Here is a 20,808-nt window from a genome sequence, read left to right as displayed (position 1 = left end):
TGTTAAAGTTTCGAGAACATACCTTCACCGAAGAGTCAAGCAGTATATTGCTCCCTCCTACGTATATCTCGCGAAGAGACCATGAGGATAAAATCAGAGAGATTAGAGCCCACACAGAGGCATACCGACAATCCTTCTTTCCACGAACAATACGAGACTGGAATAGAAGGCAGAACCGATAGAGGTACACTCAAGGTACCCTCCGCCACACACCGTCAGATGGCTTGCGGAGTATGGATGTAGATGTAGATGTAGAAGAGCTGTTTTTCGCTTATTGTATTCATCATCATCATCATCATCATCATCATCATTTAAGACTGATTATGCCTTTCAGCGTTCAGTCTGGAGCATAGCCCCCCTTATACAGTTCCTCCATGATCCCCTATTCAGTGCTAACATTGGTGCCTCTTCTGATGTTAAACCTATTACTTCAAAATCATTCTTAACCGAATCCAGGTACCTTCTCCTCGGTCTGCCCCGACTCCTCCTACCCTCTACTGCTGAATCCATGAGTCTCTTGGGTAACCTTGCTTCTTCCATGCGTGTAACATGACCCCACCATCTAAGCCTGTTCGCCCTGACTGCTACATCTGTAGAGTTCATTCCCAGTTTTCCTTTGATTTCCTCATTGTGGACACCCTCCTGCCATTGTTCACATCTACTAGTACCTGCAATTATCCTAGCTACTTTCATATCCGTAACCTCAACCTTGTTGATAAGGTAACCTGAGTCCACCCAGCTTTCGCTCCCATACAGCAAAGTTGGTCGAAAGATTGAACGGTGCACAGATAACTTAGTCTTGGTACTGACTTCCTTCTTGCAGAAGAGAGTAGATCGTAGCTGAGCGCTCACTGCATTAGCTTTGCTACTTCTCGCTTCCAGTTCTTTCACTATGTTGCCGTCCTGTGAGAATATGCATCCTAAGTACTTGAAACCGTCCACCTGATCTAACTTTGTTCCTCCTATTTGGCACTCAATCCGTTTATATTTCTTTCCCACTGACATTACTTTCGTTTTGGAGATGCTAATCTTCATACCATAGTCCTTACATTTCTGATATAGCTCTGAAATATTACTTTGCAAACTTTCAATCGAATCTGCCATCACAACTAAGTCATCCGCATATGGAAGACTGCTTATTTTGTGTTCACATATCTTAATCTCACCCAGCCAGTCTATTGTTTTCAACATATGATCCATAAATAATATGAACAACAGTGGAGACAGGTTGCAGCCTTGTCTTACCCCTGAAACTACTCTGAACCATGAACTCAATTTACCGTCAACTCTAACTGCTGCCTGACTATCCATGTAAAGACCTTTAATTGCTTGCAAGAGTTTGCCTCCTATTCCATAATCTTGTAGAACAGACAATAACTTCCTCCTAGGAACCCGGTCATATGCCTTTTCCAGATCTATAAAGCATAGATACAATTCCCTGTTCCACTCATAACACTTCTCCATTATTTGCCGTAGACTAAAGATCTGGTCCTGACAACCTCTGAGAGGCCTAAACCCACACTGATTTTCATCCAATTGGTCCTCAACTAATACTCGCACTTTCCTTTCAACAATACCTGAGAAGATTTTACCCACAACGCTGATTAAAGAGATACCTCTGTAGTTGTTACAATCTTTTCTGTTTCCATGTTTAAAGATTGGTGTGATTACTGCTTTTGTCCAGTCTGATGGAACCTGTCCCGACTCCCAGGCCATTTCAATTATCCTGTGTAGCCATTTAAGACCTGACATTCCACTGTATCTGATGAGTTCCGACTTAATTTCATCCACCCCAGCCGCTTTATTGCACTGCAATCTATTGACCATTTTTTTCCACTTCCTCAAATGTGATCCTATTTCCATCATCATTCCTATCCCATTCTACCTCGAAATCTGAAACATTACTGATCGCATTTTCACCTACATTGAGCAACTCTTCAAAATATTCCCTCCATCTGCCCAAGGCATCCACAGGATTCACCAGCAGTTTTCCTGACCTGTCCAAAATACTTGTCATTTCCTTCTTACCTCCCTTTCGAAGACTGCTAATTACACTCCAGAATGGAGTGTAAGTAGTTTAGTTACAATTTAGTTACAATTTTTGGTTTTCGATAGATCCCTCTTCTGGTTGTCACGTTTTCCATTTCGCTCACATACGCATGTCAGGTGGTCGCCGGCACGTGGGACTGAAATCTTGGGCCGCGTCCACAGTGGCACCGACAACGGTCGCCAGACGCAGTGGCCAGAGGTCACCTGATAAGACTGGCCGTCCGATGTCCTTCGTCATTTTTTGGCAGGGTCAAGGAGGTTAGGGTAGATTAGAATCTATTCTGTGTCTGAAGTAGGTTAGACTTCAACCGCTTAGCGTGGGGTGGATACCACGGCGACCCTGTGCTTCGATACGAGTGCTGCATAGCGGCTTCTGTACGAAAGGGGCGCCAAATGCACGTGAATGAGCTCTGCTGTCTCGTACAGAACGTGGCTGGTGTTGTACATTCCGTCCTCAGTTACCGGAGTAACCAAACAAAGTTTCACGAGTATATGAGATGACGGGAGAAACGTCCTGTTACATACGCGAGATAATTCGTGGTGACCTTGAAAAGCAAGTTATAAACACTCTCTTTCAATGTATTTATTTGAAGTTATGCAGACGTATGTCAATTAACCTTCAACTCTAGCATAAGATGCTCTGAAAACCTAAAGCAGTTGAAAGTGGAAACACATACCGCACACCACATTTACAAACCACTTCATATTAACAGAATCACTACACTACTTGCATAAAACGCCAGTAAGCCTTAATAATAATTTGTAGAAACTTGAACAAGTGTGGGAAACCAAAAAAATCCCAAGTCACAGGAAAACTGCCCTAATTCACCCTTTGTTTAAAAAAGGTGACAAAAGGGATGTTAACAACTATCGTGGAATATCGCTTCTCCCAGTCCCATACAAAATTCTATCAAAAGCCCTGCTCAATCGTGTATCACCAATTATAGACGGAAAACTTGGAGAATATCATGCTGGCTTCAGACCAGGAAGATCCTGCGCCGAACAAATTTTTAACCTCAAAACAACAATGAACTATTCATCTACAAGGAGCAAGAAATATTTCATAACATTCATTGATTTCAAAAAACCTTATGACTCAATCGATAGGGACACACTCATCAAAACACTTCGAGAATATGAAATAGATGAAACAAGAATCACCATAATCAAAGAAACATTAAAAAATACAACATCAAAAGTAAAATTCCAAGGAGAAATTTCACGGCATTTCGAGGTCAAAACCGGCGTCAGACAAGGAGATGCGCTGTCCCCGGTACTCTTCAACTGTGTTCTGGATAAAGTCATAGCAGAATGGAGAAAACTCACGCAAAAACGTGGAGTTGAGAAAGTCCAAATTGGAGGGAAGTGCTACAAAGCCATTGAAACCAACTGTTTTGCTTTCGCTGACGATCTCGCCTGTTTAGCTTATACACAAAAAGACACAATAAAACAAATAGAATTACTTAAAGAAACTGCTGAAAAAGCAGGCTTGCAAATTTCATTTGAAAAGACAGAAATCATTACAAATATCAAAAATCCACCAAAGAAAATAACTACGAAATACGGGAAAATACAGGTATCTAAACATTTCAAATATCTTGGTGAACTAATTCAGCCTGTGGCAAAAGGTCATCCAGCCTGCAGGGCTAGAATACAAAAACTCACTACTGCAGACAAATGTATTCAAAAAAATGTATATCCAAAAACATTAAACTCAGACACTACCAGACTGTCATTAGACGGCAGATACTATATGCATCAGAAACACTGGCAAATTTTACATACGCAGAACAGATAGAAAATCGTGAAAGAAGAATTGTGAGGACAATTCTTGGACACAGGAAAATGACAGATGATCAAGGCAAGCCTGTATACAGACTAAAAAGCAACAAAGAAGTGTATACGAAGTGCAGCAAAATTACAGACGAAATTAGAAAAAGAAGATGCTCCTTTTATGCTCACATCATGAGGATGAACCCGAATAGGCTTACAAAACAAATATTTTCGTACATCGCAAATCTAAAAACTAAAAATTTATGGTTTATCAACACAGAAGGAGATCTAAAAGAAATGGACATAGATCAGGAAACAATATTTAACAGAAACCTTTTTAGAAGAAAACTGAATTCATTCACGGGTTTCGGTGTGAAAATTAAGAAGACTTGTGGAACTAAATGGTCTGAAGAGAGAAAAGCCGCCTTCAGCGCAAGAATAAAAGAAGTGTGGACTGAGAGAAAGAAGACTTCCCAGAAGCGCAAGAAATTACTGTTTTCACGGTCTTTAACGGCCAAATTTGTATAATAATAATAATAATTTGTAGACAACTATTGACAACCTATTACAAAAAAGATCCAGTACAGCAGCAATAAGCATGTAAGATACGCCTTCCTTTTGACTTGAACAACTTATTCTTTTAGGTTATAACCTACGCCTAAAAAGATCTTGCCTATTCGAGGTTTCGAGCAAACCTGCGATTTCAGTTCATAGATTCCAAACTATAATCCGATTATGATATTTCCATCATCAGGATGCCACAAACTCTTTCTTGGACTAAACTTACCAGTTTCTCATGCTCCGTATTTCGTGTGTCAGAGCGGCAGTCGATTTGACAGAAGAATACAAACTGATTTGAATTTCACCGATTGCCGGTCGTATGTTCGGGAGATAACATGGGCTACAGCGTGATCGTGCACCTAGTGGCGTAATGGTTGAAAAGATTAAAGATCGACCGCCTCCGGCCGATATCGGTTGTCGGCGAAATCCACCGATATCGGAACCAATTGTGACCGCAGCCTTAACGGAAAGCCTAGTTACTTTGAAATTGGCTCCGAGCGCAATGTGTTAAGTGCTGCCATCTGACGCCCCCTTGGTGTTGTAGAGTGCGTGCTAGCTAACTGTGGTGCCCTCGCTAGAGCAAGTGAAGAAAAGTGCCGGTAGATGGCAGGACACGAGACAACGGCTCAGCAGCGTCGAGTTCCTCTCTTACGCAAGGTCTTGGGCCGCCTACAGCGAGAAATTCTGCTGTCCACTTAGTCGCAAGAAATATTTGTTAGTCTCCTAGGATCGTTACAGTATTCGGGCAATGTAGCTTTCTTGCATTCTTCCAGAAATAGTAGAAACATTACAATTCCAATATTCGCAAATATTAAAGAAACTGTAGGTGGTTTCTATAATGTGTTGAGTTGTGTCGTTGGTATATAAACAACGCCAGCTATTAAATAAGCCTAACTCGGGGATTCAGCGTGTATGCTGTACACATCTTTCAATTTTGTAAAACGCAATTATTGCTGTAGTTTTCTCATCAAATGTTTTTCTTTCCGTTGTTGACTCTTAACTTCAAAGCACTGAAACGCCTTTAGCGAATAATGCGTTCCTGTTTAATTTTTAATCGGTTGCATTTGCGGATAACGTGTAGGAAGAAGATTACTCATACGCCTCTTTGCGGTTGTGATTAGTCTTTCCTCATCTTCGCAGTCAATACAGTCCTCAGACACGAATTAGTCAAACAAACCTAAGAACAAGCAGCGAAAAAATGCTCCCGTCGGAGGGCAAAAATGCGAATGTGTTCCTCTTTACAAGACTGACAGAAAAGTGGGGAACAGGTTGTTTAAATCCTCATCCGCCTTTTTCACCAAATATTTTAGTATGCGAACATATTCTCGATCTTTTAACACAAAACATTCTAAATCCATTTACCCAGTCTCTACTTGCAGTCAAAAAGCATTCATTTTCAGCATCTCCATCTTACTGCCACCGTCTATATGTAGTCTCTCTCCCACTGTTTCCTTTTTCTCCCATTGATTTACTAATATCCTACTTCGACCGTCTCCTCTCTCACTTACACCGTTTACTTTTGCTTTCTTTCCTACTGCGACTGTGTTTACCATAACTCGACAGCTTAAAAAATTCTGGGGGTGGTCTAACCTATTTTTTTCCTTTTACCCACGTGTTGAAAAGTTTGGTGCAAAATGCGCCCTCCCCTATACCTATGTGTTAAGATTTGCCAGTCTGGGAGGTTCCTGACGCCCTAGTCTGAGAATGGTCTGAACTCATCTTTGTTTTTTATTTCCACTCTATCCTATCTCTTTTGCTCCCACTACTTCTGTCTCCAACCATCTCTTTTTCTCTTTTACTGCCTCTGTCTCTCATTCACCATCAATATTCCCTCTCTCTTTGGCTCCCACTGCTATTGTCTCACCCATCTCTCTCTTTCAGTGCCACGTTGTCTCTCGCATCATCATTGTCTTCTCTCTCTTTCTCTCCAATTGGCCTTATCCTCTCTCTTCCACCACCACAATCTCTGCTACTCTCTTTCAGCATAAAAAAGTGCAAATATATTTGCACATCTAAATTTATGCTGAGGAAGGTGGAATGAGGTCTTAGGCAGATGGCTCCCCACTTGTCGGTCAGAGTCTTTTAAAGAAGAGCGTATTCGCCTTTTCTGTGCTCTGGCAGGAGCACTTTTCCCTCTGGTTCCCTTCTTCTCCCTGCTACAGCACAGCTGCTGTTTGTACGAGTATAAAATTAATTCTGTAGTTCAATATAGTTTCGACAATGTATTTATATTCTTCGAGACATTTATATGCTTTGTCAAATGTAAACAAGAAATAAGTTTAACACAAATGAGATTAACGAAAAATTGTTTCCTCTAAATTTTCTTCTGAATAGTTTCCTCATCGATAGCAACTCATCTTTAAAAATGTTATAAGAAATATTTTACAGAATTTGCAGTTTTTCCAGATTAACATAATTTTTGGTAGTTGTTTTAACTACTTTGCTTGCAAGTTAACAATTTTTAGCCCATTTCTTGTCATTGCAGTACCACTTGGGGCATATTTGTACAGGCGTGAAATGTCCATTGTGCAGAGACAGTGCGTCATGAAAGTTTGATTGGTGGAAAATTGCTAACTACGAACATAGTTTGGTGACAGCAGTATTCTTGCAATGACTGTGGAACTTGTCTTGTATTCACTACGTCATTTAAAACCACATTTCTGCTTCAGATCGGTTATTACGAGTATAAGTACGGTAACTTTGAAATCCTGGATCTCGGTAACGGATAACGATATCGAAAAGAAGTTTCCATATTCCCCAAGAACATCATGTTAAGAACCTATGGTAAGAATTTCGATGGGTTGCCATGAAAGGAAATTATTAATGTGACCGTCCCCAAAATTGGTACTTTTCGTACTCAAAAATAATTATTTTTGGTGGTTTTATAAGCCGTGTGAGATCCACCCTAGATCACAACTACTCTACTCTAAGATAGTTACAGCATCCGCGTTCTTCCGATAGGTACACAAATGGTCGCTAGGCCAACGGCCACCCAAACACTTGGCCACTTATCTCTGTGATCAACAGAACCGGAGATACGGCCACGCTCGAAAATCGCATTTTCCCCCGCTGTTTTTGGGACACATTGCAAGGATCGACTGCGCAGCGGTTCTTTAGGCCTGTGTGTTGTGGCCGCTGTCCAGCGAGACAAGGACCCCGCCGAAAAGCATTACGGTTTTTTCATAAGCGCTCTCTATCGTAGGCAAACCGTTATTCCTCAGTCTTCTTCCGCTGCACTTAGGCCTGACTTGATTTCTGTTGTAATAACGTGAAACTACTCAGTTTACAGGTTACATATTCGTGATTCGTTAGTGTATAACGGCCACTTATTAGCGCTTATTATTAATCGTGCAATTAGTTAACACTGTCATTAACCAAGAAAACTAAATAATTGAGTCATTTCCTTCGCTCATTTTACTGGTGACACACAAGTAAATGTGCCTGCCGCGAATACTGCACATTCTGCTAATTTTTACCTAAAACTCGTCTGTAGAATTCAGTAAGTATTACAGAAAAAAATAATTATAGTTTGTACATAAGATTTCCTTTATCATCTGCCACACTTTTTATACTATTGGATACCTGAGCTAATATTGTTGTTGTCACGTATTATCCAATTTCTAACATCAGACACTTAAGTGATATAAAATAAACGTGTTTGTTTCTTCTAATTTTGTTGCTACAGGCACTGCTATTCTTTTCAAATGTCCTGTGTTAATGTGACACTTTTCTTTTATTACAATGTTTCACTTCTTCAATCTGCAGCCGCAATTTTATACATGAATCTGTTTACTCGATTATGTCTAATGATGAGGTATCGCAGGATAATACAACGAAAATGTTAATGAGTGGATTTACTACTTCAATTATCTCTTCGTTTACAGTTAGTAGCAGACAATCTTTGCACCAAGTTGTTGAGAATGACCAAGTGTCGAAATTAGTTAACCACTACGTGATTTTACAAATAAAATGCAACATACACTGGGAAAAATGTTCACCTACAAGAAATTAATTTTGCTGTAGACCCAAGCCTACAGAAAACACTGGATTAAGGAAAACCTATCCAAGTGTAATTTCGATTCAACAGCAGACAAAACACGAAAAATCACAAGCTGATGTCTCAATTGAATACGACAGTCTTCTTCAACCCTAAAAATATCCTTCGAAGACACAGACTTACTTCAGAATACAACATTAAAAGGCATAATGTATTGAAATTCGTGAGTGTAAATGTCCCGTCTTTTTGCAGCCTCATTGGCCGCTGATGCTGAGAGCAGGAGAACTCTAGTTGTGCATAAAATCTTAAATATCGAACGGCCAGGAGAGTACTGCACCGATATTAAGTTCAGGAATTTAGAAAGATCTACTTTACTCAACATTAATGATCTTGCGTTAAAAAACATCGCATTTGTGAGAACTATGTCGTATAAACTGCCTTGATTTTGTTTTATTGCTGTTCTGTGACAAGATATTTTTGTAACTCAACCGTCGAGTATGTCCCTAAACTCGTTTTTACATCGTTTATTTTAATGTTTTACATGTTTTACAATTTTAAAGGAATAATCTGAATTTATACAGGGTGTCCCAGCTATCTTGTCCACCCAAAATATCTCTGGAACAATAACAGCTATTGGAAAACGACTTTCACCGGTATCAATGTAGGGCTGGGGCCCATGAATGTACATATTTGGAAACATTCTAAAACGAAAGCATATGTGTTCTTTAACACAAACTTATGTTTTTTTAAATGGACCTCCTATATTTTTTCTTCAGGAATCCATAGCATGACAAAGCACATACACAATGGCGTTGATTGCATCGCATTATTCGCATTACATCCCGAGATATTGAGACGCATTAACACAAACTTATGTTTTTTTTAAATGGACCTCCTATATTTTTTCTTCAGCAATCCATAGCATGACAAAGCACATACACAATGGCGTTGATTGCATCGCAATATTACCATTACATCCCGAGATATTGAGACGCTATGGATTGCTGAAGAAAAAATATAGGAGGTCCATTTAAAAAACACATAAGTTTGTGTTAAAAAACACATATGCTTTCGATTTAGAATGTTTCCAAATATGTACATTCATGGGCCCCAGCCCTATATTGATACCGGTGAAAGTCGTTTTCCAATAGCTGTTATTGTTCCAGAGATATTTTGGGCGGACAAGATAGCTGGGACACCCTGTATATCATCTGTCCTGTTTATTGACAAACACCAGACTCAAATCTTTTTCTTCTTGTTGACATTAGAGAATGATATGCGATAGAAATGCTATAGAAATATGCGATAGAAATCGTTAATGAACTTTTCTTCTAATTCCATGAGATTCAGCTTATACTATCTCGATACATGCAATAAAAAACTTTTATTTCATCAAGAGAGGTGCATAATGTCCTCAGCTTCCCATCCGTTTATGCAGGTACTCCACAAGTACTTGAATTTTATGTTGTTGATAGTTACCTAGTGTTACACTGCGAATGTGACAACAGATTGTCTGCACAGAGATGTTATAACATCCTTTCATATACGGTGTTCTCGTAACCCTTCGTACACAGCGATAGAGTCAAAGAATTCTGTAGCTGTAAATTCTCTCTTTTATCCAAATTATAAAGAGGCATTACTAAAATTTTTATCTACCCGGTAATGTGCCTACAAGACAAATTGTAAATAACTTTTAGTTCCGTTCTGCAGAAGCACACAGTTACTTTCTAAATTATGGTCGGGATTTTATCACCCATGTCTTAGTCTTTAGTCACAATAATTCAAGATCTGAATCAGTCTCGGGTTTTATTACTTCTAACAGCTGAGTATATTGTAACTGTCTTGAGATACCAGCATGTGAAAGTTCTGCATGCTCCTCTCTTCCAATAAATTTTTGCTTGCCACATTAGAGCGAATAGTTATTAAATACTTCTCCCGTCTGTCATGCTTCATTAAAATTTACTTTTCGCACTGTAAAGATGGGATATTTTGTACTTCGTCTGTATACTCTTAATATTTCTTGCGCAACATGTTATGTAGCTGCAGTTTTAATTTGTGCACTGACTACTCTTTCAGCTTAGTTCATGGTTTCTGTCTGCTCGATGTCATCTTCTTGCACTTTTTAGTACTCTTTACAGTGATTCCACAACAGAGCTGTGAGTATCTGTTGCACTATGATACAGCTGTCATTTCCCTCTTTGTAATCCAAGTAAATAAATAAATAGAGGCCTCTGTAGGCAAGTGTTTAGCTCACCGCCTTTGGAGCAGAAAGCTCCGCGATGAAAATTGTAAAATATCTCAGACACTTTCATATAACGGCTTGGGTGATCACGGGTTAATGGTTCAGAGGAGTCGTACTTATTATTACTGTTGCCAGTTCGGCCTTCTTAGTTTCGCTTTCGTTTGGAAATTTAACTGTAAATCTGTAAATCTGAATACGTATTCTGCGGTAAAATCTGTTCGGAACCACGTCTTCTCCGTATGTGTACAGTTATTGCAAATAATCGGTTACTGACACTGCCAACGCAGACCATCTCTGAACGACATATGTGTCGAATGTTATGCAATCATAAGTATATTTTGATACAGACGTAATTCACGATTGCATAATACATTACTTGACAAAAGAAGCACACAGAAGTGGAGAAGTAAATGAACAGAAACATGACGAGTTGAGAGAGTGTGCGATGTTATTTCAGTGATCACAGAACCGAGTCAAATTTGCGAAGAACTCGGCAGCATAAGCCCGCTTAATCAGCGGGACGTTGCGCCTCCTCTGACCTGGATGCATCCACTGAATCAGTTGGGTAGTGCGTCATAAGTCGTTGCATCCAGTCCTGAAGCATGCTGGCCTACAGCTACTCCAACTGGTCACTGACATCCCGGATATTGGCGCTGGGACAGAGTTGATGTGCTAACTAATCCCACAAATGCTGTATCAGGGCCAGATGTCGGGCTTGCTGCCCACGAGAGGACCGCAACATCACGCAGACTCCCGCCATCTGAGCACGAGCATTGTCCTGTCGAAAAATAGCAGCACGATACCGTCGCGAGTTAGTTAGATCTGACACATGAGGACGCGGTACCTCCATGACGTACTGTTGTGTCGTCATAGTTCCGTCAATCACTACCAACTAGGACTGTAGGTATTTTTGAAAATATTGGGTATCCGATAGACCGATATTTAAAAAAGTACCGTTGTCGTCTCTCGATATATCGAAAAATCCATCGACGGAAAAAATATCGACCTACCGGCATATAAAAACATTGGCTGCAGATTGAAATACACTCCTGGAAATGGAAAAAAGAACACATTGACACCGGTGTGTCAGACCCACCATACTTGCTCCGGACACTGCGAGAGGGCTGTACAAGCAATGATCACACGCACGGCACAGCGGACACACCAGGAACCGCGGTGTTGGCCGTCGAATGGCGCTAGCTGCGCAGCATTTGTGCACCGCCGCCGTCAGTGTCAGCCAGTTTGCCGTGGCATGCGGAGCTCCATCGCAGCCTTTAACACTGGTAGCATGCCGCGACAGCGTGGACGTGAACCGTATGTGCAGTTGACGGACTTTGAGCGAGGGCGTATAGTGGGCATGCGGGAGGCCGGGTGGACGTACCGCCGAATTGCTCAACACGTGGGGCGTGAGGTCTCCACAGTACATCGATGTTGTCGCCAGTGGTCGGCGGAAGGTGCACGTGCCCGTCGACCTGGGACCGGACCGCAGCGACGCACGGATGCACGCCAAGACCGTAGGATCCTACGCAGTGCCGTAGGGGACCGCACCGCCACTTCCCAGCAAATTAGGGACACTGTTGCTCCTGGGGTATCGGCGAGGACCATTCGCAACCGTCTCCATGAAGCTGGGCTACGGTCCCGCACACCGTTAGGCCGTCTTCCGCTCACGCCCCAACATCGTGCAGCCCGCCTCCAGTGGTGTCGCGACAGGCGTGAATGGAGGGACGAATGGAGACATGTCGTCTTCAGCGATGAGAGTCGCTTCTGCCTCGGTGCCAATGATGGTCGTATGCGTGTTTGGCGCCGTGCAGGTGAGCGCCACAATCAGGACTGCATACGACCGAGGCACACAGGGCCAACACCCGGCATCATGGTGTGGGGAGCGATCTCCTACACTGGCCGTACACCACTGGTGATCGTCGAGGGGACACTGAATAGTGCACGGTACATCCAAACCGTCATCGAACCCATCGTTCTACCATTCCTAGACCGGCAAGGGAACTTGCTGTTCCAACAGGACAATGCACGTCCGCATGTATCCCGTGCCACCCAACGTGCTCTAGAAGGTGTAAGTCAACTACCCTGGCCAGCAAGATCTCCGGATCTGTCCCCCATTGAGCATGTTTGGGACTGGATGAAGCGTCGTCTCACGCGGTCTGCACGTCCAGCACGAACGCTGGTCCAACTGAGGCGCCAGGTGGAAATGGCATGGCAAGCCGTTCCACAGGACTACATCCAGCATCTCTACGATCGTCTCCATGGGAGAATAGCAGCCTGCATTGCTGCGAAAGGTGGATATACACTGTACCAGTGCCGACATTGTGCATGCTCTGTTGCCTGTGTCTATGTGCCTGTGGTTCTGTCAGTGTGATAATGTGATGTTTCTGACCCCAGGAATGTGTGAATAAAGTTTCCCCTTCCTGGGACAATGAATTCACGGTGTTCTTATTTCAATTTCCAGGAGTGTATATTGCGTCTTTTAGAGCTGAAGTATTGATTTATTATCAGATATCCTGTACGTCAACAATACCCTGCTTATCTCCCTTAGAGCAAGAACTGAAACGAAAATGATACACGCTCACGCTTGCCGATAACCACTTTGCTAACAAATGGAACTGGAGGTAAGTGGCACAGTGAAAGGTGTCCGATGCGGCTGCATTCGGTTTCGTCATATGCAGGATTCTTTCGGAACACCTCATGTCGACTTCCCTGTTTTTCATTTCTGCCAACGCCAGCGACCTAGCAGCTGTAGTGTCAAAACTGCGTGGTGAAGCTATGCGTTACAATTTCTGCTGGTAGCGCCGAGCCCAGATTACGTCAGCATTTCCCCTCACACGTGTCCGTCCACCGCAAAGACCAATCTTGCCAGTCACGTTTTTGTTCATCATTTTAGGAACTGTTTTTATTAATACAAATGTGAAGAAGTAGCACCGTAGTTGCGTTAAAACTTATTTTTTAACGCAACTGGTCCACTATTTCTTCACATCAAAAATATTGTTTTTCTATTCACCCCGCCAAATCCGTATGGTGGGTACGTGTGCCAAGCTACGCCCACCACGTTTCTGGGTGCTTCATTTCCTTTTTGGTCGGTAGTGCAGTTCTAAATTATTTCCAGTTTCACAGTCTGTTGCAACAGGTTACGTTTCGGTAATGTAATGCACTTTCTTCCATCTTTCCTCGTAGGGGAGTGATATGGGACCGACGATACGTCTAGATAAGACTGCAGGTGACACGTATGTACGCAGTCTGTCTAACCACCTGCATCCATTCATATCCATCGTACATTCAGACGGACTTGGGCAATTCAGAGAAATATACTGAATAGCACAGTAATCACGTCGATGTAGATGTAGAGCAGGCTATGAAGCCAGACGTGTCAGTATTCCTCTAATATTATGATTTCAAGCTTTCAGTTCTGAGATGGTCGTGGAACTTTATTTTTGCAGTCGGTAACCCAGATAGTCCTGAATTATTTGTTTTTCAAAAATTGATTTATATCTTATCTACATTTATCCACAAGGTTGTAAGGAAGAAAGTAAAAACATTTTTGAGTATTTATTTTTATTTAGTATTTCCAAAAATAGGCGTCCTTCCAGAAGGACGCCAGGACAATAAGGGAACATGTTTTGTAAAATATATGACATTGCACAATCAACTTGTTTTCGTTTTTATACTTTCAAATAAACATAAATAAATTTCAATTATGGGCTAAAACAGCTAATAAATACAAAAAACAACGAAAATAACCTATACACATATTTTATGCAATAGTAGGATAAGACAAAAAGCAACAAACATGAAGTGGTTCGTCACATTTTATGCACATAGTAGTAGTTTTTTGTGGCAACTTCGACATTTCAGCTGCTTCTTCTTTTTTTGTTATCTCGTCCGTTGGTAATTCAGCAACATAATGTTCTCTTCCATCAAATCTAGAATCTAGTTTTGCCATCTTACTAGGACATCCTCTGCTGGTAGTGACTCTTTTGATACTTTCAAGAATTGCAGTGATAATTCGACGACTAAATGTCAGATGATCTATGGGTTATTCGTTGTGCTTGTAAAGATCCCAGGCATTTTGCTCTGTAATATATATAAAATGTGCAATGATCGGGAAATACCACTTTTTCCCTCATATAGAGCATCTATATAGGGATTCATTTTGGTCAGTTCGATCTATGTCTTCCATATGAGTATTGTAGGAGTGTAGTAAGTTAGGTTGAAGTACGCTAATCCTTTTCTTTTGTTCCCTGGAATATCTTGCTACAGAGCACTCTGTCAAACTTGGTGGCTACAGTAACAACATTGTTGCTATTCCAGCGTACAATGGAAATCCCGGATGCTGAGTCAGAACAAATTTCATATGATCCTCTATTTTCTTTTATCATTTTATCTACGAATGATAGAGTACAATCCTTAACTCTGTTTCCTCTTATTGTTCCTGTTGCTTCCACGTCCCCCTCTTTTAGGTCATGTAGCACAGTAGCATTGAGCTGACTTGCTGGTAATTTATCTACACTTGGATTTTCTTCAGCACCCTAATCTTCATCTGTTATGTCATCGGTTGTATTTATAGGAGGGTGTAATGTTACATTCACACCAGTATTAGGTATTTCCTCATCTTTTGATTCTAACATGTCCAAAAGTTCCATAAGTGTACATCGTTTTCTGTGAATACAAAATGACAACATATTACCCTGATGTCCTTCTGGAAGGACGGTCGAAAACATTATTGAATTACAACTGACGAAAACTTTCAATCGTATTATGAGCCTATAAATAATATAGGTTAATTCTTTAAGATATTATATGACAAGTTCCAGAATTATTGACGCAATATGAAAGAAAATATACATACCCATCGATGACAAGGTCAGTCAGTTCGTCCATGGTAAAATCGACCCTATTTTCAAGACACAGTTTCTCACTAACTATGAACGACAGCGTCAAACTGACTGTCGCAGCGCGTAACTGACTATGCCTACTTCATATAACAATGCGTCAAAGTCCGTTGCAACAATGCGTTATTCGCAAAAATAAATAATTTCTACAGTGAGTTATGTCGTCCTTCCAGAAGGACGTCAGGGTTATCTGGGTTTGTTTGTTTTTGCCATCATTCAGAACTGCTGTGACAAGAATTTTCGTTTTATTTTTGTCTTTGTTTTTAATCTGACAACGCGTTCAACTACTTTCGTCATTACTTGACATCTGTTTATCTTTTATACTTGGTCAAAAGGAAAGGTGAAATATTTAATAATTATTAATAACTAGAACACAGATTTTGGATGTAGCTCGTCAGCCGCTTTTACACTTTCCTAAGCGTTAACTCACACCCCACAGCACCCATAACAGATGCTGCCATTCGATTTTCTAAACCTTTGTACGATGTTACAATGAGTTATGCACAGCGTACAGATTTTATAGGTTGAATGTTTCAATTAGATATGACAGCAGTAGGAGATATCTTAAGAAAAGTAAATTTTCGTAAGCAAAATGGCTGTGTTGTCTGTGAATGTGTGCGCTAACGCCGGCTGTTGTCGGTTCGACAGCCCGAGCGAGGTGCCCGTGTACAACATCACGTCGTCGAGCGTGAAGCGCATGACGTGGAAGGAGGTGCTGGACTACGGCCGGCAGATCGTGTACGAGTACCCCTTCGAGTGGACCGTCTGGTACCCGGACGGCAACATCCGCAGCTCCAAGCTCGTGCACAAGATATGCGTCATCTTCCAGCACTACCTGCCGGCCTACTTCCTCGATTTTCTCTTCCTGATCTTCGGCCAAAAAAGATTGTGAGTACCATTCCATAAAACTGTCGACTAGGCCTGTGTACAACTTTCTAAGGCAGAGAAGATTCTACGAAAGAGATTAACCTTCAAATGCAAAACGTACCAGTACTACGAGGGTTGGAACTTTAATAGTGGCAACTATTTATTTACAACTCGCACAAAATACACTCCTGGAAATTGAAATAAGAACACCGTGAATTCATTGTCCCAGGAAGGGGAAACTTTATTGACACATTCCTGGGGTCAGATACATCACATGATCACACTGACAGAACCACAGGCACATAGCCACAGACAACAGAGCATGCACAATGTCGGCACTAGTACAGTGTATATCCACCTTTCGCAGCAATGCAGGCTACTATTCTCCCATGGAGACGATCGTAGAGATGCTGGATGTAGTCCTGTGGAACGGCTTGCCATGCCATTTCCACCTGGCGCCTCAGTTGGACCAGCGCTCGTACTGGACGTGCAGACCGCGTGAGACGACGCTTCATCCAGTCCCAAACATGCTCAATGGGGGACAGATCCGGAGATCTTGCTGGCCAGGGTAGTTGACTTACACCTTCTAGAGCACGTTGGGTGGCACGGGATACATGCGGACGTGCATTGTCCTGTTGGAACAGCAAGTTCCCTTGCCGGTCTAGGAATGGTAGAACGATGGGTTCGATGACGGTTTGGATGTACCGTAGTGTCCCCTCGACGATCACCAGTGGTGTACGGCCAGTGTAGGAGATCGCTCCCCACACCATGATGCCAGGTGTTGGCCCTGTGTGCCTCGGTCGTATGCAGTCCTGATTGTGGCGCTCACCTGCACGGCGCCAAACACGCATACGACCATCATTGGCACCAAGGCAGAAGCGACTCTCATCGCTGAAGACGACACGTCTCCATTCGTCCCTCCATTCACGCCTGTCGCGACACCACTGGAGGCGGGCTGCACGATGTTGGGGCGTGAGCGGAAGACGGCCTAACGGTGTGCGGGACCGTAGCCCAGCTTCATGGAGACGGTTGCGAATGGTCCTCGCCGATACCCCAGGAGCAACAGTGTCCCTAATTTGCTGGGAAGTGGCGGTGCGGTCCCCTACGGCACTGCGTAGGATCCTACGGTCTTGGCGTGCATCCGTGCGTCGCTGCGGTCCGGTCCCAGGTCGACGGGCACGTGCACCTTCCGCCGACCACTGGCGACAACATCGATGTACTGTGGAGACCTCACGCCCCACGTGTTGAGCAATTCGGCGGTACGTCCACCCGGCCTCCCGCATGCCCACTATACGCCCTCGCTCAAAGTCCGTCAACTGCACATACGGTTCACGTCCACGCTGTCGCGGCATGCTACCAGTGTTAAAGACTGCGATGGAGCTTCGTATGCCACGGCAAACTGGCTGACACTGACGGCGGCGGTGCACAAATGCTGCGCAGCTAGCGCCATTCGACGGCCAACACCGCGGTTCCTGGTGTGTCCGCTGTGCCGTGCGTGTGATCATTGCTTGTACAGCCCTCTCGCAGTGTCCGGAGCAAGTATGGTGGGTCTGACACACCGGTGTCAATGTGTTCTTTTTTCCATTTCCAGGAGTGTATTTATTTACAACTCGCACAAAATAGATATGTGTTTCAAAGTTTTATTGACCTTCAAAGCAGTCACCAGCACTATGTCTAACCCATTGCCAGTAACGTGGAAGTCGTAGGATACTCTTAGCAGTTGTGTTGACAGTTCGAGCGGCGCTGTCTATTGCCCGACGAATTTGTAGCACTTCTGAAGCGAATGCCGTAAAATATTTCCTTCAGTTTAGAAATCGAGTTGAACTCACGAGCGCTTAAGTCAGGGGAGTGCAGTAGGTGGTATAGCACTTAGCAGCCCCATCAGGCAAACGAATCAATAACAGCTTGCACTGTACGTGCTGGAGCATTATCCTGCAAAATGATGCTCAGGTCCTTTTGGAACAGAACCTGCAACCAGCTTAGAGGCAGAAGTAATCACACTTTCTGCAGGACCTGGCCATCATTTTGCGGGTTAATGCTCAAGCACGTACAGTACAAGGTGTTACTGATGTGTTTGACTGATACGGCTGCTAAGTGCTATACCACATTCTGCACTCCCCTGACTTAAGCCCTCGTAAGTTCAGCTCGATTTCTAAACTGAAGGAAACACTTCATGGCTTTCGCTTCAGAACTGTTACAAATTCGTCGGGCAATAGACCGTGCCGCTCGAACTGTCAAGACAACTGGCACTGCTAAGAGTATCCTACGACTTCCACATCGCTGGCAGTGAGTTATGCACAATGCAGGTGACTGTTTTGAATGTCAGTAAGACTTTGAAAAACGTATCTATTTTGTATGAGCTGTAAATAAATAGTTGATACTATTAAATTTCCAACCCTTGTATTAATTTTATGTAATTTAGGAAAAAAAGTGTACTGAAAAGGTCTTTCAACAACTTGATTCATAATTTAGTTTTTTTTTTCTAGCTGATAGATAACTGAACATAAGTAGTAACTCGGCAGGTTGGGTGCACTAGGGGTTTATTTACTAACATTTTCTATTTTCTTATAAATCAGTATGTTTAATGCACTAGCTGATAATTTCGTAAGCAAACTCAATAAATTCAAAAATTAGAAAGGTAAGTAAAAATTTTCAGAATCACACGATGAACTCGAGATCATGAAATACGTAATCGTTATTTTTAGCTCTCTTCAGTCCATTATACTTTAGTTTCTTCAAAACGTTCAAAGTCCGATTCTTTTATTGCTTCATTAAACCTGTCTGGTAAAATAATTTTAAATTTATTATCAAGCTCACAAAAATTTTCCTTCCATATCTAGTATTTAAATATTCACATCTTGTAATGTAATACAATTCATTTTCCGCTAGCTCACCAATATTTATAAACAAATCAGAACTGCTTGCATTTGTAGCCCCTTTATCACAGAATCCATTTATATAGAATAAAAAATGTTCTTGTTGTGGTCTTCAGTCCTGAGACTGGTTTGATGCAGCTCTCCATGCTACTCTATCCTGTGCAAGCTTCTTCATCTCCCAGTACTTACTGCAACGTACATCCTTCTGAATCTGCTTAGTGTATTCATCTCTTGGTGTCCCTCTACGATTTTTACCCTCCACGCTGCCCTCCAATGCTAAATTTATGATCCCTTGATGCCTCAGAACATGTCTTACCAACCAATCCCTTCTTCTAATCAAGTTGTGCCACAAACTCTTCTTCTCCCCAATTCTATTCAATACCTCCTCATTTGTTATATGATCTACCCATCTAATCTTCAGCATTCTTCTGTAGCACCACATTTCGAAAGCTTCTATTCTCTTCTTGTCCAAACTATTTATCGTACATGTATCACTTCCATATATGGCTACACTCCTTACAGATACTTTCAGAAACGTCTTCCTGACACTTAAATCTATACTCGATGTTAACAAATTTCTCTTCTTCAGAAACGCTTTCCTTGCCATTGCCAGTCTACATTTTATATCTTCTCCACTTCGACCATCATCAGTTATTTTGCTCCCCAAATAGCAAAACTCCTTTACTACTTTAAGTGTCTCATTTCCTAATCTAATTCCCTCAGCATCACCCGATTTAATTTGACTACATTCCATTATCCTCGTTCCTTGCTTTTGTTGATGTTCATCTTATATCCTCCTTTCAAGACACTGTCCATTCCGTTCAACTGCCCTTCCAAGTCCTTTGCTGTCTCTGACAGAATTACAATGTCATCGGCGAACCTCAAAGTTTTTATTTCTTCTCCATGGATTTTAATACCTACTCCGAATTTTTCTTTTGCTTCCTTTACTGCTTCCTCAATATACAGATTGAATAACATTGGGGAGAGGCTACAACCCTGTCTCACTCCCTTCCCAACCACTGCTTCCCTTTCATGCCCCTCGTCTCTTATAACTGCCATCTGGTTTCTATACAAATTGTAAATAGCTTTTCGCTCCCTGTATTTTACCCCTGCCACCTTCAGAATTTGAAAGAGAGTATTCCAGTTAACATTGTCAAAAGCTTTCTCTAACTCTACAAATGCTAGAAATGTAGGTTTGCATTTTCTTAATTTTTCTACTAAGACAAGTTGTAAGGTCAGTATTGCATCACGTGTTCCAATATTTCTACGGAATCCAAACTGATCTTCCCCGAGGTCCGCTTCTACCAGTTTTTCCACTCGTCTGTAAGGAATTCGCGTTAGTCTATTGCAGCTGTGACTTATTAAACTGATAGTTTGGAAATCACATCTGTCAACACCTGCTTTCTTTGGGATTGGAATTATTATACTCTTCTTGAAGTCTGAGGGTATTTCATCTGTCTCATACATCTTGCTCACCAGATGGTAGAGTTTTGTCATGACTGGCTCTCCCAAGGCCGTCAGTAATTCTAATGGAATGCTGTCTAC

General features: G+C 42.1%; 1 protein-coding gene across 1 annotated transcript in view; it reads left to right on the top strand.

The window, feature by feature from the left end:
- The window catches only part of LOC126187875 (putative fatty acyl-CoA reductase CG5065), a 483,618-nt gene that overhangs the window by 378,699 nt on the left and 84,111 nt on the right, over positions 1-20,808 (top strand). Inside the window, exon 7 of the mRNA XM_049929207.1 lies at positions 16,169-16,408. Within this exon, the coding sequence (XP_049785164.1) occupies positions 16,169-16,408 (240 nt within the window). The remainder of the gene's footprint in view (positions 1-16,168; positions 16,409-20,808) is intronic.

Source organism: Schistocerca cancellata, chromosome 5 (assembly GCF_023864275.1).
Source record: "Schistocerca cancellata isolate TAMUIC-IGC-003103 chromosome 5, iqSchCanc2.1, whole genome shotgun sequence".
NCBI classification, from domain to species: Eukaryota; Metazoa; Arthropoda; class Insecta; order Orthoptera; family Acrididae; genus Schistocerca; species Schistocerca cancellata.
This window is presented reverse-complemented; position numbering and strand designations above follow the sequence as displayed.